The sequence below is a fragment of the Nematolebias whitei genome, chromosome 14, assembly GCF_014905685.2.
Source record: "Nematolebias whitei isolate Nwh7 chromosome 14, NemWhi1, whole genome shotgun sequence".
Lineage (NCBI taxonomy): Eukaryota > Metazoa > Chordata > Actinopteri > Cyprinodontiformes > Rivulidae > Nematolebias > Nematolebias whitei.
Window position 1 is genome coordinate 472,580 of NC_056511.1, and position 13,372 is coordinate 485,951.

A 13,372-nucleotide genomic window follows, 5' to 3' on the forward strand; every position below is an offset into this window, starting at 1 on the left:
TCTCTCTGAGAGCCACAACAACCGTTGCCTACTTCCTATGTCGCGCCACCAATTCTGTCGACGCCCCAGCTGACTGACTCAAACGCCACGCTCGTGGTCCAGCACCTGCTGCATGGTCTCTGTGACTTCTTATACTCCTCCTGCATGAAGAGTTGATGTGCTGCAGCTGCTGCCAATTAGTGTCCTGATTGGAGGAAGGAAGAAGGCAGGACAGAACTCCTACATTGTAAATGAGTCACCAAGGCTGAATGGGATTAAGCTGAATAAATAAAGGTTGAATTATATTTTAAAAGGGGAAATTTAAACAATAAAAACAATTTTAAACAAGTGGGTTTTGAGTTCTTTCTTAAAAGTGGAGATCATAGCAGACACAAAGCTGTTGGGGCAGTGAGTTCCAGAGGGTGGGGGTAGTGATGGAGAAGACTCTGTCTCCCAGGTTCAGAGCTTGGTCCTACAGGGGAGAGACAGAAGGTTGGCATCGGAGGAGCAGAGGGAACGAGAAGGAGTGTGGTGATGGGGTAGGTCATCAGGTATGGAGGGACCAGATTATGGAGGGCTTTGAATGTGATGATGAGGATTTTTAAATGGATGTGCTGAGTTCACAAATGTATTGTGAGGGTCTGCTGGAAACGTCTGGTAGAGTCTTCCATGAGACAGAGCTTTAACTCCCACCTCCGGGAGAACTTCAAACATGTTGTGGAGGAGGTGGGGGACATTGAGCCCGAGTGAGCCATGTCCAGCGCCTCCATTGTTAAGGCGGCTTGTCAGAGTTGTGGCTGCAAGGTTGCTGGTGCCTGTCATGGTGGTTACCTTGGAACCCATTAGTGGACAACTTCGGGGAGGGATGCTGTCAGGCTGAAGAAGGAGTCCTATCAGACCTTTTTGGCCTGTGGGACCACAGAAACAGCTGATGATTACTGGCAATACAAGCAGCATGCATCTCGGGTGGTTGCTGAGGCAAAAACTCGAGCATGGGAGAAGTTCAGAGAGGCCATGGAGAATGAGTTTTTCATTCAACCTTTATTTAGACAGGTGAATCCCATTGAGCCTCGAGGACTCATTTACAAGAAAGACCTGATTTCAACAATGACTGATGACGACAATGGACAACAGCGACAACAATAGAGTTATAAAAAGGCATACAGATTTTTTTTTACATATAAGTTGGCAAAAGAGTAACAAAAACAGCTAGCTTATAAGGAGAATGTAGAAAACTAAAAACAGGAACATGTCTGCATTGGTCCCTGCCAGGAGTCCAACAGATTCTTAAAGCCACTTAGAGAAGTCAAGGTCGACAGCTTCAGGTTTTTTTGTAAGATATTCCAGGAAATGGGAGCGGAGTAGGAGAAGCCATTTTGCCAAGTTCAGTCCGCACTGAGGGAACACTGCAGGTAATAATGTCCTGAGAGTGCACGCTGTAGCTGCACTCACGCAGAGACATGTAGGAGGAGATGTATGAAGGCAGCGGACCAAGAAGTGATTTAAAGATGAAAATGTACCAGTGACAGAGTCTGTGTGAAGTTAATGATGTCCAGTTAACCAGTGAATACAGGGTGCAGTGGTGGGTACGATAATCATAGCCAGTTATGAATCTTAGTGCACCATGATAGACAGCATCCAACATCTGCAGGGTTCTTATAGGAGCGTTCATGTAAATACTGTCACTGTATTCAATGGAGGGAAGGAAAGTCACAGTTACAAGGCGTTTCCTAGCATTCAAAGTTAGACAGGATCTGTTTCTGAAAAAGAAACCCAGTTTAACTTTCAGTTTCTTTACTAGGTTTTCCACATGGAGCTTAAAAGAGAGATGCGAGTCGACCAAGATACCCAAATATTTATAGGAATCAACAAACTCAATGGGGACACCATTTGAGGATAAAATCGGAGGAAGAACTGCTGGGACCAACTTCCTGTTTGAAAAAAGCATCCCTTTGGTTTTATTGGCATTTAGGACAAGTTTGAAGTGGAACAAATCAGTCTGGATGATGTTGAATGCAGATTTCAAAAGCTGGAAAGCCTTAGCAACTGTTTTAGCTCAACAATAAACAACTGTGTCATCAGCATAGAAATGTAAGGATGCATCAGGGATGCTCTGACCTATATTACCTATGTAGATTGTAAAGAGGGTGGGTCCTAAGACTGAGCCTTGTGGTACACCATTGTTGACTGTTAAATAACTGGGGGACGTACCATTATGTTGAACACATTGCCTCAGGTCTGAGAGATGGTTAGAGAACCAACCAATGGTGTGTTCTGAGAAACTGATTTATGAGAGCTTATGAGACAAGATGTTATGATCCACAGTGTCAAAAGCTTTAGACGGGTCTAAGAAAAGTGCAGCACAATAATCCTTGGCATACAATGCTTCAACATAGTCATTAAGAAACTTAAGTGAAGCCGTCGTTGTGCTGTGTTGTTTCCTGATACCAGATTGATGGCTAGGTAAGATGTTAAATGAGTCCAGGTAGTTTTTGATTTGAGAGTTTATCAGTTTTTCTAGAACCTTGGCTAAAATTCAGAGTTTAGCGATTGTTCGATAGTTGTTCAGTGAGGTGGGGTCATCTCCCTTCAGCAAAGGAAGAACAAAGACTGTTTTCCAAGCGTCTGAATGGAGTTTTGGCTTATGGAGAGATTGAAGATGTGGGTCACAGGGACTGTGATGATATGAGCGGCCAGCCTTAGGAAATAAGGTGGAAGTTCATCTGGACCTGCAGATTTTTAAGGATCAAAACCTTTGAACAGTGTATTTACCTCATTAACTGAGAACGGAGAAAAAGAGAAGGTGTGATTAACTGAGGATTGACTTATAGGAGGGATTTGATTTGTAGAAGTTTGGTTATTAAGTGAAGTGGCTGATTTTCCATTAGTAACTGTGTTAAATAAAGAACTAGAAGCAACAAAATATTTGTTGAAACAGTTCAGGACCTCATGCTTATTTGACACAGGAACAGAGTTAATGAGAAGTTGTGATGGAAGGTCAGATGATTGGGGCCGACTGAGAGAGATTTGATGATTTTCCAGAATCTGTTAGGGTCATTTAGATTTTTGGAGGTCTGAGATAAGAAATAGTTACGTTTTGTAGCTTTGACAGCAGTTGTGCTTTTATTCCTCATCTGCCAAAAACTCAACCAATCAGTGTCTGAGTCAGATTTTCTCGCTGCGGCCCAAAGATGATCTCTCATGTGTAGGAGGTCAGCTAGCTTAGGACTAAACCAGGGGCTGTCTCATCCCTTTATTCTGAACTGACGAAAAGGAGCACGTTCGTTCACAAAATAAATTGAACTATTATGAAATTAGTTCCAAGCGGAGTTCACATCGTCAGTTAATAGAATACGATGCCAGTCAAAGTGGGATAAATCCCAGAAGAATGACTGTTCACAAAAACATTTCAGATCCCTTTTTTGAATTAATCTGGGCTTAGAAGATGGAAGTTTAATATCTCTGAGAGCCGCTATTACACAATGATCACTTAAAATGTCAGCGAATACACCTGTACCAGGGAATTTCTGAGGCATATTTGTTAGAAACAGGTCTAAGATGGAAGATTTTTCAGGACAATTTTTGTTTGGTCTAGTGGGAGAGTCGATCAATTGGGTTAGATTGAGTGACAGGCAACATTCCTTGAATTTATCACAGAGGGGGGTCGACTTATCCCAGTCAATGTTAAAATCTCCTGCCAAAAAACCTCTTTGATTGTTAAATCTACAAGGAATTCCATCAAGGAGGACAGAGACTAAGATGTTGCTGAGGGGGGACGATAGCAATCCACTACAGATAAGATCTGGCCTCCATTCAAAGTGATGTTTACAGCTAAGGCCTCAAACTGGTTTGGGATTGTTTTAGCAGACACAAGACTACTGTATAAACCAGAGAATCTCTGATGTAAATAGCAAATCCCCCCCCCTTTTTTTTGACGATCACAGAGATAGATGTTAAATCTATGGTATCAGTCAGACCTCCACCATTGCACGACTACAACTGGTCCAGAATGCAGCAGCCTGATTTTTAACCAGTACAGGCAAAAGAGAGTGCATTACACCAGTTTTGGCCTCACTGCACTGGCCTGCACTGGCTACCAGTTCACCTTAGAATCCAGTTCAAAATACTCCTGTATGTCTACAAATCGCTGAACCATCCCCCCCCCCCCCATCTCTCTGATTTGCTATAACCGTATGTCCCTCCACGTTCCCTGAGGTCAGCGGACCTATTGATCCTCACTGTTCCAGGAACAGGCAGCACGGTGGCACAACTGGTAGAGCTGCTGCCTCTCAGCGAGCAGGTCCTTGGTTCAAACCCCGGTCCAGGGGCCTTTCTGGGTGGAGTTTGCATGTTCTCTCCGTGCATGCGTGAGTTTTCTCTGGGTACTCCGGTTTCTTCCCACAGACCAAAAACATGCATGTTAGGCTGATTGGTAACTCTAAATTGTCCCTAGGTGTGAGTGAGAGAGTGAATGGCTGTTTGTCTTGTTTGTCTCTATGTGGTCCTGTGATGGACTTGCGATCCATCCAGGTTGTACCCCGCCCCTCACACAGTGATTGCTGGACATGGGCACCGGCGACCCCCGTGACCCAAAATGGAATAAGCGGGTAAAGATAATGGATGTTCCAGGAACTCGTCTTAAGCGCAGAGGTGACATGGCCGTCTCTGTCGCAGGACCAAGACTTTGGAATGAGTTACCTCTGCTTGTCAGACTGGCCCCCTCCCTCTCGGTTTTCAGATCCCCTTTAAAAACCCACTACTATTCAGTAGCTTTCAACACTAGAGGATCTGTGTTTTGAACCTGTACACTCCACACTGGTTTGTCGTCATATTTATTATGTGCATCATTTTTATGTCTATATTCTGATTTACTTCATTTTGTATATTGCTTTGTGTGCTGTCTGTTGTTCTGTCTGTACAGCGGTTTGGTTGGACTTGTCACTGTTTAAATGCTCTATAAATAAAATGGTATGGTATGGTATGGTAAATCCATTGATTACCAGGTAATTATTCAGTTCAGATTTGTTGAGCCAGGTTTCAGAGATGAAGACTACATCTGCCCCAGAAGAACTGACCAGAATTTTCAAGGCATCAAGTTTTCTCAGAAGGTTACGAGCATTTACATGCAGAAAATGAAGTCCTGACATGTTTTTAAAATCATTTGGTGTGCTCTAATTAGTAGGGGGTCCAGGGTTGGGCTGAATCCCTGAGAGCAGTAACAACATTATTATCAGACATTTTCTTGAGTTTTTCATGACTGATGTGTAATTACAGGAGTTAGTAGTGTGACAATTAGCCCCCATAATTGAACCATGAGAAACATTAATGAAGATGCGATCATTCAGAACCCAAAAACAGTGAAAGTTGCAATGATAGGCAGAGCCATGTGTATTAACAAGATTCAGTGACTTCAGATAGTCTGAAATCTGAAAATAATGACAATAATATGAATTGTGCATAAAAGTCTCTGACCATAAAGCATCACAAATCAAATGGGCAAACAAATCCGACGAGGTGGCCCAACTGCAGTTTGAGTTGGGCTGAGGGGGGCTCTGGCCCCCCTGCAAAGATGGATGGATGCTCCCATGAGAAACAGAAGCTGGAACCAGAATCAACAGGCAGAAACAGATAATTCGCAGCAAATAGCAGAGCGAGCTGCCAGAAAATCCTCCTGAAATGAAAGGCATGGTTCTAGGAAAATCCTTCTGAAATGAAAGGCATGGTTCTAGCTCATTTCAGGTCAACATTGGACAACAAAGTGATCCAGAATAAAATAATTATTATCCAAGTGAGTTTGGATGGAGGCTTGCAGCGACTTCGATGAAAACTCCGAACTTATCTCGAGCACCACACAGCGCTACTGCTCTGTGCTTCACTCCGCTTCTCTACACATCACCTCCGCATCCGACAGCGCGAGAGGTACCCCCGGTGAAAAACGATGAGACTGACCGGAGAGGCTGAAGTCGTCACTGGTCCGGTCCGGTTTTGCTCCAGTCCAGCTCAGGCACTCCACAGCACGAGAGGCGATGAGGCTGAAGTGGCTGAAGTTGTCCCTGCCCCGGTTTTGCTCCGGTCCAGTTCCGGCAGCACTTCAAATCATCAGAGCGTCTCCTCCAGGCGAACACAGCTATTCCCACGGAGGTGGACAGTCCTTCGTTGAAAGGTAACGGGCTGCTCACTGAGGCTGAGACCGGCTCTATTAAAGATTCTGTACAGCTTCGAGGCAATTCTGGTCCTCTATCTGGCATCTTGGGGGGGGGGGGTACACCACCAACACTGTTTATACTGTGGATGGTGTACTGCTGACCTCAACTCAGGACGTTGTAGGTAGGTGGGGAGATTACTTTGAAGACCTCCTCAATACCAACTGCATGTCTTCCCTTGAGGAAGCGGAGCCTGGGGACTTTTGGTCAGGCTCTCCAATCTCTGGTACTGAGGTCACCCAGGTGGTTAAAAAGCTCCTCGGTGGAAGGGCCCCAGGGGTGGATGAGATTCGCCCTGAATTCCTTAAGTTTCTGAATGTTGAAGGGATGTGCTGGCTTACACAACTCTGCAATATTGCGTGGACATCAGGGGAAACTACCCTGGATTAACAGACCGAGGTGGTGGTCCCCCATTCAAAAAGGGGGACCACAAATTGTGTTCCAATTACAGGGGGATCACGCTCTTAAGCCTCCCTGGTAAGGTCTATTCAGGGCTTCTAGAGAGGAGGGTCCATTGGATAGTCAAACCTCGAATTCAGGAGGAACAGTGTGATTTTTGTCCTGGTCGTGGAACACTCTACACCCTCAGCAGGGTCCTGGAGTGTGCATCGGAGTTTTCCCAACCAGTCTACATGTGCTTTTTGGACTTGGAGAACACGTTCCACTGCGTCTCTTGGAGAACCTTGTGGGAGGTACTCCGGGAGTATGGGGTACCAGGCCCTTTGATATGGGATGTTAGGTTCCTGTATGACTAGTGTCCGAGCTTGGTCCACATTGCCGGCATTAAGTTGGGCTCATTCCCGGTGAGAGTTGGACTCTGCCAAGGTTGCCCTTTGTCACTGATTATGTTCATAACTTTTATGAACAGCATTTCTAGGTGCAGCCAAGGTGTTGAGGGGATCTGTTTTAGTGACCATAGGATCATGTCTCTGGTTTTTTGCAAATGATGTGGTCTCTCGATCTAACCAGTGGAGTTACCACCTGAGTTATGGCTAAACCCCACTGCAGCCTCTCCTCTAAGGGGTATAATGAACTAAACCAACACTTGAGTATTTATCAGAGTTACTACAAGTTAGTTCTTCTTAGGCTCTGTTGAAGGTGACTCACCCAGATTTGTTAACAACCTCCATCTGTGAGCCACACTCTTATCTCACCCCGTGACTCGCCCAACCTAGTAGCCGTGGTTGGATCATCATCCACAAGGAAACTCACATTACCGGTCATTCACCTTCGTTGTAGAATGGCAACTCTTACTGATCTGTTTTTTTTTAGATTCCAAGGATAGGATTCCAAGATGTTGTCTAAATACTTACAGCTGAGAAACCCTTTAAAAATCTCCCTACATTTGTTGGAATTGAACAAAGCTTCTTAAATCCATGAACACAAAGTAGTGAAATGATAGTCCAGATTTTTACGTTTTATACTTTGCTTTAATCAATGATTTGCAAGGGAACAGCATTAATGCACAATCCAAAAATGATTACATTTGGTTATGTAGTGAAATCAGTAGTAAAAAAGTCCATACATTGTTTGAGGAAGGATCCTGTTAATTGATTTTGATGTCCAAAGGATTGGAAGTCCACTAAAGATGTGATTTCCTTGCTCTGATGAGCTGAGATAGGGTGTTTGGAGTCCTTAAAGCTCTTATGAGCTGATGGGGGAAAGCCTTCCTACCATCTAAATGAGCAACACCAAGAGTCCTAGCATGTTAGAACCCCAAAGAACTCTAAACTCCTTGATCAACTTACATGAAATCTCTCCAAACTGTTATCTGTCTTTGTAAAACCTATTTCATTGGATGGCGTTCATGAACAGAGGACCCAGAAGGTTGATAATATTAATCTGATTCCCTTAATTGTTGGTAGAACTGTCGCTATTATTTTGTATAAAATTTGCAAAAGAACGGTAAATCAAGGTGTCTCTTACCATAGTTTCTCCTTTTTCTGAAGAAATCTTTGGTTAAAGGCAAGAGAAATCCCCTTCCCAGAGCCCTGGGAAAGTGTGCCCCACGCTCACAAAGCTGTCCTGATTTGAAGAAGGTCTGATTTGGCTTTTAATCTGGGCTGAAACCAAAAGAATTATCCTATCTTTACTAAAAAGGAGTCCTTTTCGGATTGTCCAAATCTTCTTCAGTAGCTTAAGAGCAGATCCAATACCGTCCTGTGTATCTAACTCCCAGAACTATTTAGCTCAGATCTGTGACTGTGAACTGTAATTATATATGAGCCCAGTACAAACCAGTTAATAAAAAGTCTGAACTTGTTTTAGCCTGGTGTTACCTCTTTGGGTTTAACCATCTGCTGTAACCCTCTGATTGGTACTTTAAGCTGTCAGACAAACTAACTTCTTGGAACAATCAGTTCCAAAAAACACCTTGTAATAAGGGCGTTGTCCTTTTATGGAACACTCTGTTCTAAGCTTCATCACCCTGTTCTTGCTCCAGGAGGGTTATTACAGTTGAACTTAATAGTCACAGGTGTTGTTCTTCTAGGAAACATTCTGTTCATTCAGCCATCAGTTAACTTCCAGCCAACATTACAGTTTAACATTTTAGCTTACTAATTCTTTTATAAATGGTTCAACTTAATTATAAGTTCTTTTAATCAAATATAATTATTCACATAATCACTTTTTAAGCAATAATCACACATTATTTGATTTGTAAAACACTTTTTCCTACATCTGCTGCTTTAGTGCTCTTTAATGAGAAAAAAGCCTGCAGCCTGGTTCTGCACACAGAATTAACATCTGTAAATGGTTACGCCTGCTTGCTTCTTGTTTCATAAGTGCACACATGCACACACAGAGGCCTCCAGCTTCTTTCTCAATAGAGGAGGTAAGGCTGTAACCATTGTAGGGCTTTGTACTGATTTCACGTTTAGCTAAAGATCACATCTATTGACAGGTCCTACTGGCTTCATCAGGTCGTGATCTACAACTTTCACTGGAGCGGTTCACAGCTGAGTGTGACGCGGCCAGGATGAGGATCAATTCCTCTAAATTGATAGGGTATCTGGGCTCTCCCTTAGAGATAGCGTGAGAAGCTTGGTTATCCAGGAAGGACTCAGAGTAGAGCCGCTGCTTCTCCACGTCAAGAGGAGCCAGTTGAGGTGGCTTGGGCATCTGGTTAGGATGCCTCCTGGATGCCTCCCTGGTGAGGTGTTCCAGACATGTCCCACCAGGAGGAGACCCAGAGGAAGACCCAGCACTATGTTTCTTAGCTGGCCTGGGAATGCCTTGGGATTCCCCCGGAGGAGCTGACCCAAGTAGCTGGGGAGAGGGAAGTCTGGGCCTCCCTACTTAAGCCGCTACCCCCACTACCCGGCCGCAGATAAGCAGAAGAAAATGGATGGCTGTATGGATATCAGTGAGGAATAAAAATAAATACAAAATGCCGGCTTCATCATGAAATCCTGTTTTCACTTTGACTTTATTAAATAATCTGTTAGTTAAAGTTAACTCAGGTGAAAAATAATAAAAACGACGAAATTATTGGATTTCTCAGGAATATTTCCCTCAAACATGTTTAAAGAAGAGATAAAGCCTTTGGTTCAACTTTATTCTAACCCACAGATGAACAAAACAAGAATTAAACTTTAAATCACTGTTTGATTGTTCCTCTCTCTTCAAATGAGGATTGCCAACTTTTTCTTTCTTATTTTATAGACAAAGTCAGTAAGGTGAGAAATAACAATGATCACTGCTCATCACTTAAATTACTAAAATAAAATCTGTATACAAGAAACTAAAGCACATATCAAAAATGAGTGCAAATACATCAAATGATGACGAAAAATATGGAATTTTAAATATAAATGTTTATGTAGGATCTGGTTCATCAGATTTAATTCAGTTTATTTATAAAGCGCCAAGTCACAACAGAAGTCGTCTCAGGGCACTGAATAGAAATATTCATATATAAAATAAGTTAACAGAAACATTCATATTTAAAAATAATATTTTACCATTATTTATCTGAGGAGCAGACTGCTTTGAATTGCAGAACTCTCTCTCAGTGAACTAAAGTTCATTAGAAGTTCATTAGCAGGATTTTGGATTCTGGACACGCCTCCAGAACCCGTCATGAAGTTCGGTGCAAATCAAGCTGATCTAAGCAGGGCTAAACAGGAGCAGTGCAAAAGTGGCATAAGTTTTTAGAGAGAAGTGCTGCTCCATTTAAGGTGATTTCTGACTGCTAACATGAGCTAGCATTAGAGTAGCAGAGCCTACGGATGCCTGGCTAGTTAATGGTTTTTCAAAAGCACAGAGTCGAGCTTCCAGATCAGACAGCCTCTCCTCCAGAACTGACAATCAGAACATTTGATACATGTACCATTATCTTCAAACAAGGTATTGTTATAGCTAAACATATGGCACACAATGCACGTGATGCAGACAGATCTCTATCATAGGCTAAATTTCTATCATTTCTACCACGTACCGTTTATATCACGCATTCCTAGTCCAGTCTAGACGTGACAAATGCATGGACCAGTTTTTCTGCATCATCTTTAGATCAGATGTTTCTAATGTTAGTGATATTACGCAGGTGGAAGAAGGAGGTTCTAGTAACGTTTTTAATGTGGGGGATAAAAGACACGTCCTGATCAAAAATAACACCAAGATTTTTAACATTAGAGCTGGAGGACAGATTAATGCCATCTAAGGAGGGAGAAAGACTGAAAAATTAATTCCTAAGGTGCTTAGGTCCAAAAACGAAAACCTCAGTCTTGTCTGTGTTCATCAGGAGAAAATTAAGGGTCATCCAGGTTTTTATGTCTTTAAGACATTCTTGTAGTCCAAGTAGCTGATTGGATTCATTGGGTTTAATGGACAAATATAATTGTGTGTCATCAGCATAACAATGAAAATTTATTCCATGCTGTTTAACAATTTTACCTAATGGAAGCATATATAAAGTAAAGAGTATTTGCCCAAGCACTGAGCCCTGAGGAACTCCATGACTAACTTTGGTGTTTGAAGAAGATTTATTATTTACATTTACAAACTGGAACCTATCAGATAGATATGAGTTAAACCATTTTAGAGCTGTTCCTGTAATTCCAACATCATATTCAAGCCTCTGTAGTAAAATATTGTGATCAACTAACAAAGTCCATGCTCAATAATCCAGGTATACAATAAAACATTTTTCAGTCAGGTCATCTGGACAGTTTCAACCAGTTTGACAAGACTGTCAACAAGGAAGAGGGCCGGCAATGGAGGAGGGGGCGTACCAAAGAGACCATCTTATCACAAGCAGAACTGGTTTGTTCCACTTTGGAGTAACCTGTTGGGGGAAGAATCAGTTTTGGTTTGTGTTTCCTTGACTGATGAAGCCTTCCGGACTGAAGGTGAAACGTTTCAGCACAAAAAAAGAAACTGTCCAGATGACCTGACTGAAAAATGTTGGATTGTGATCAACTGTATCAAATGCAGCACTGAGGTCTAACAGGACCAGTATAGACACAAGTCCATTGTCTGAGGCCATGAGAATATCATTAGTGACTTTTACTAGTGCTGTTTCTGTGCTATGATGAGCTCTAAACCCTGACTGAAACTCTTCAAACAGATTTTTTCTTTGTAGATGTTCACGCAACTGACCTGCAACTATTTTCTGTAGAATTTTTGAGATGAAAGTTAGATTAGATATAGGTCTGTAGTTGGCCAGAATTTCTGAATCAGGGTCAGACTTATTAAGTAATGGTTTAATTACAGCAACCTTAAAGCGCTTTGGTACATAACCATCCATTAAAGACAAATTAAGTAGATGCTGGTGAAGATTCTCAGTCATCCATGACATGATGAATTCAAAAAACGTTCAATAAAAAACAACTGGACTTTATTTGTAACAAACCCTCCAGAAGCTGTCTACTTTGCTACCACTTCCTCTGTTGGAAGAAGTTTCTTGTTTTGTTGAAAAACCCCAGCTTTCACAGCATCAAAAGAGCAAAGAACGTAAAAAAAGCAAGTTTCTATAATTACAACAGAGAACTGTTTTCTCATCACAAACCATCAGTCAAGATCAGGTGGTTGTCGCCAACACAAATATTCAGGACCAGTGGGTTAGAAATTTGTATAAAACAGGACTTTGACACAACCTGAGAAAGATGTGTTGGCAAAAGGACTCAACTTTACTATCTCCCCACAAGAAATACCTGTTGTAGAACTAATCACGGCCACTGAATCCGCGATTAGGAACAACAACTTGACGAAAGCGGAGGCAGAACTGACCAGCGGAGACACTGATGGGACTGTAGACAATTGATCAATTAAATCAACACCTCCACCTGTTTCAGATTTCTTCTTCTTCTTGGATTCAGGTACAAAAAAGGAACGAGGACTCATCCAGTGGCTCTCTTCATCTGGCTCCTCCTCATCGGCTGGCTCCTCCTCCTATGACTTTCCTCTAGGGATGGGCATGGTCAGAAAGACTCGCTTCCTCAGGTGGTTTCCTATCTGCCCAACCTTCACAGGTTTCAGGGGGTCTGAGGAAGTTTCGCCTCCTGACAGGATGGGAGGACAACATGAAGAGGAGGAAGCAGATGAACTCCACCTGCCCAGCACCAAGGTGTGACAGCACTGATTGAAGATGCCATCATCAGTCTGGACCAATATGAACAGCACAAGGCTGCTGCATCTGTTTCCATTCATATTGATTATATTGGTTATTTATATTGATCTTCACTGATCTGCTGAGCTGAGATTATTAGTTTACTGAATAACATAAATATTGAGAATGTTTATTGAGGAAAATGAAAATTGAGATTATTAATTTATTGAATGACATGAAGATTAAAATTATTTTATTGATTAATATGAATGTAGGGGTTATTTCATTGATTAACATGAAAATTGGAAAAAAAACATGAAGATTGATATTATTAGTGTCAGAGATCTGATGGTAGAGGATCCTACACACAAACTCGGAAAGGTTTTTAAAATGTTTATTGAATAAATAAACAGCTTCTGGTGTCTCAGGTCCAGGAACTCATCTAAAATGATACAGGGGGAAAGGTTAGTGTTTGGCAAAATAACAAGTAGTTATCTGAATACAGACGGTCTGGTGAAACGCTAACCTTTCTTGATGTACCGGGGCGCTCCAGCAGAGATACAGAGCTGCAGAGACCAAGGGAAGTCCAGAGGCATAGTCGAGGATGAGCAGGGTTCATACACGGGATCAGAAAAGG

At 42.3% G+C, this 13,372-nt stretch overlaps 1 protein-coding gene across 1 annotated transcript in view; it reads left to right on the forward strand.

Moving 5' to 3' along the window:
• The window catches only part of slc23a1 (solute carrier family 23 member 1), a 112,484-nt gene extending 99,725 nt beyond the window's left edge, over positions 1-12,759 (forward strand). The window contains 1 exon segment of the mRNA XM_037688176.1: positions 12,506-12,759. Coding sequence (XP_037544104.1) covers positions 12,506-12,759 — 254 coding nt within the window.
• Positions 12,760-13,372: the final 613 nt, after the last annotated feature.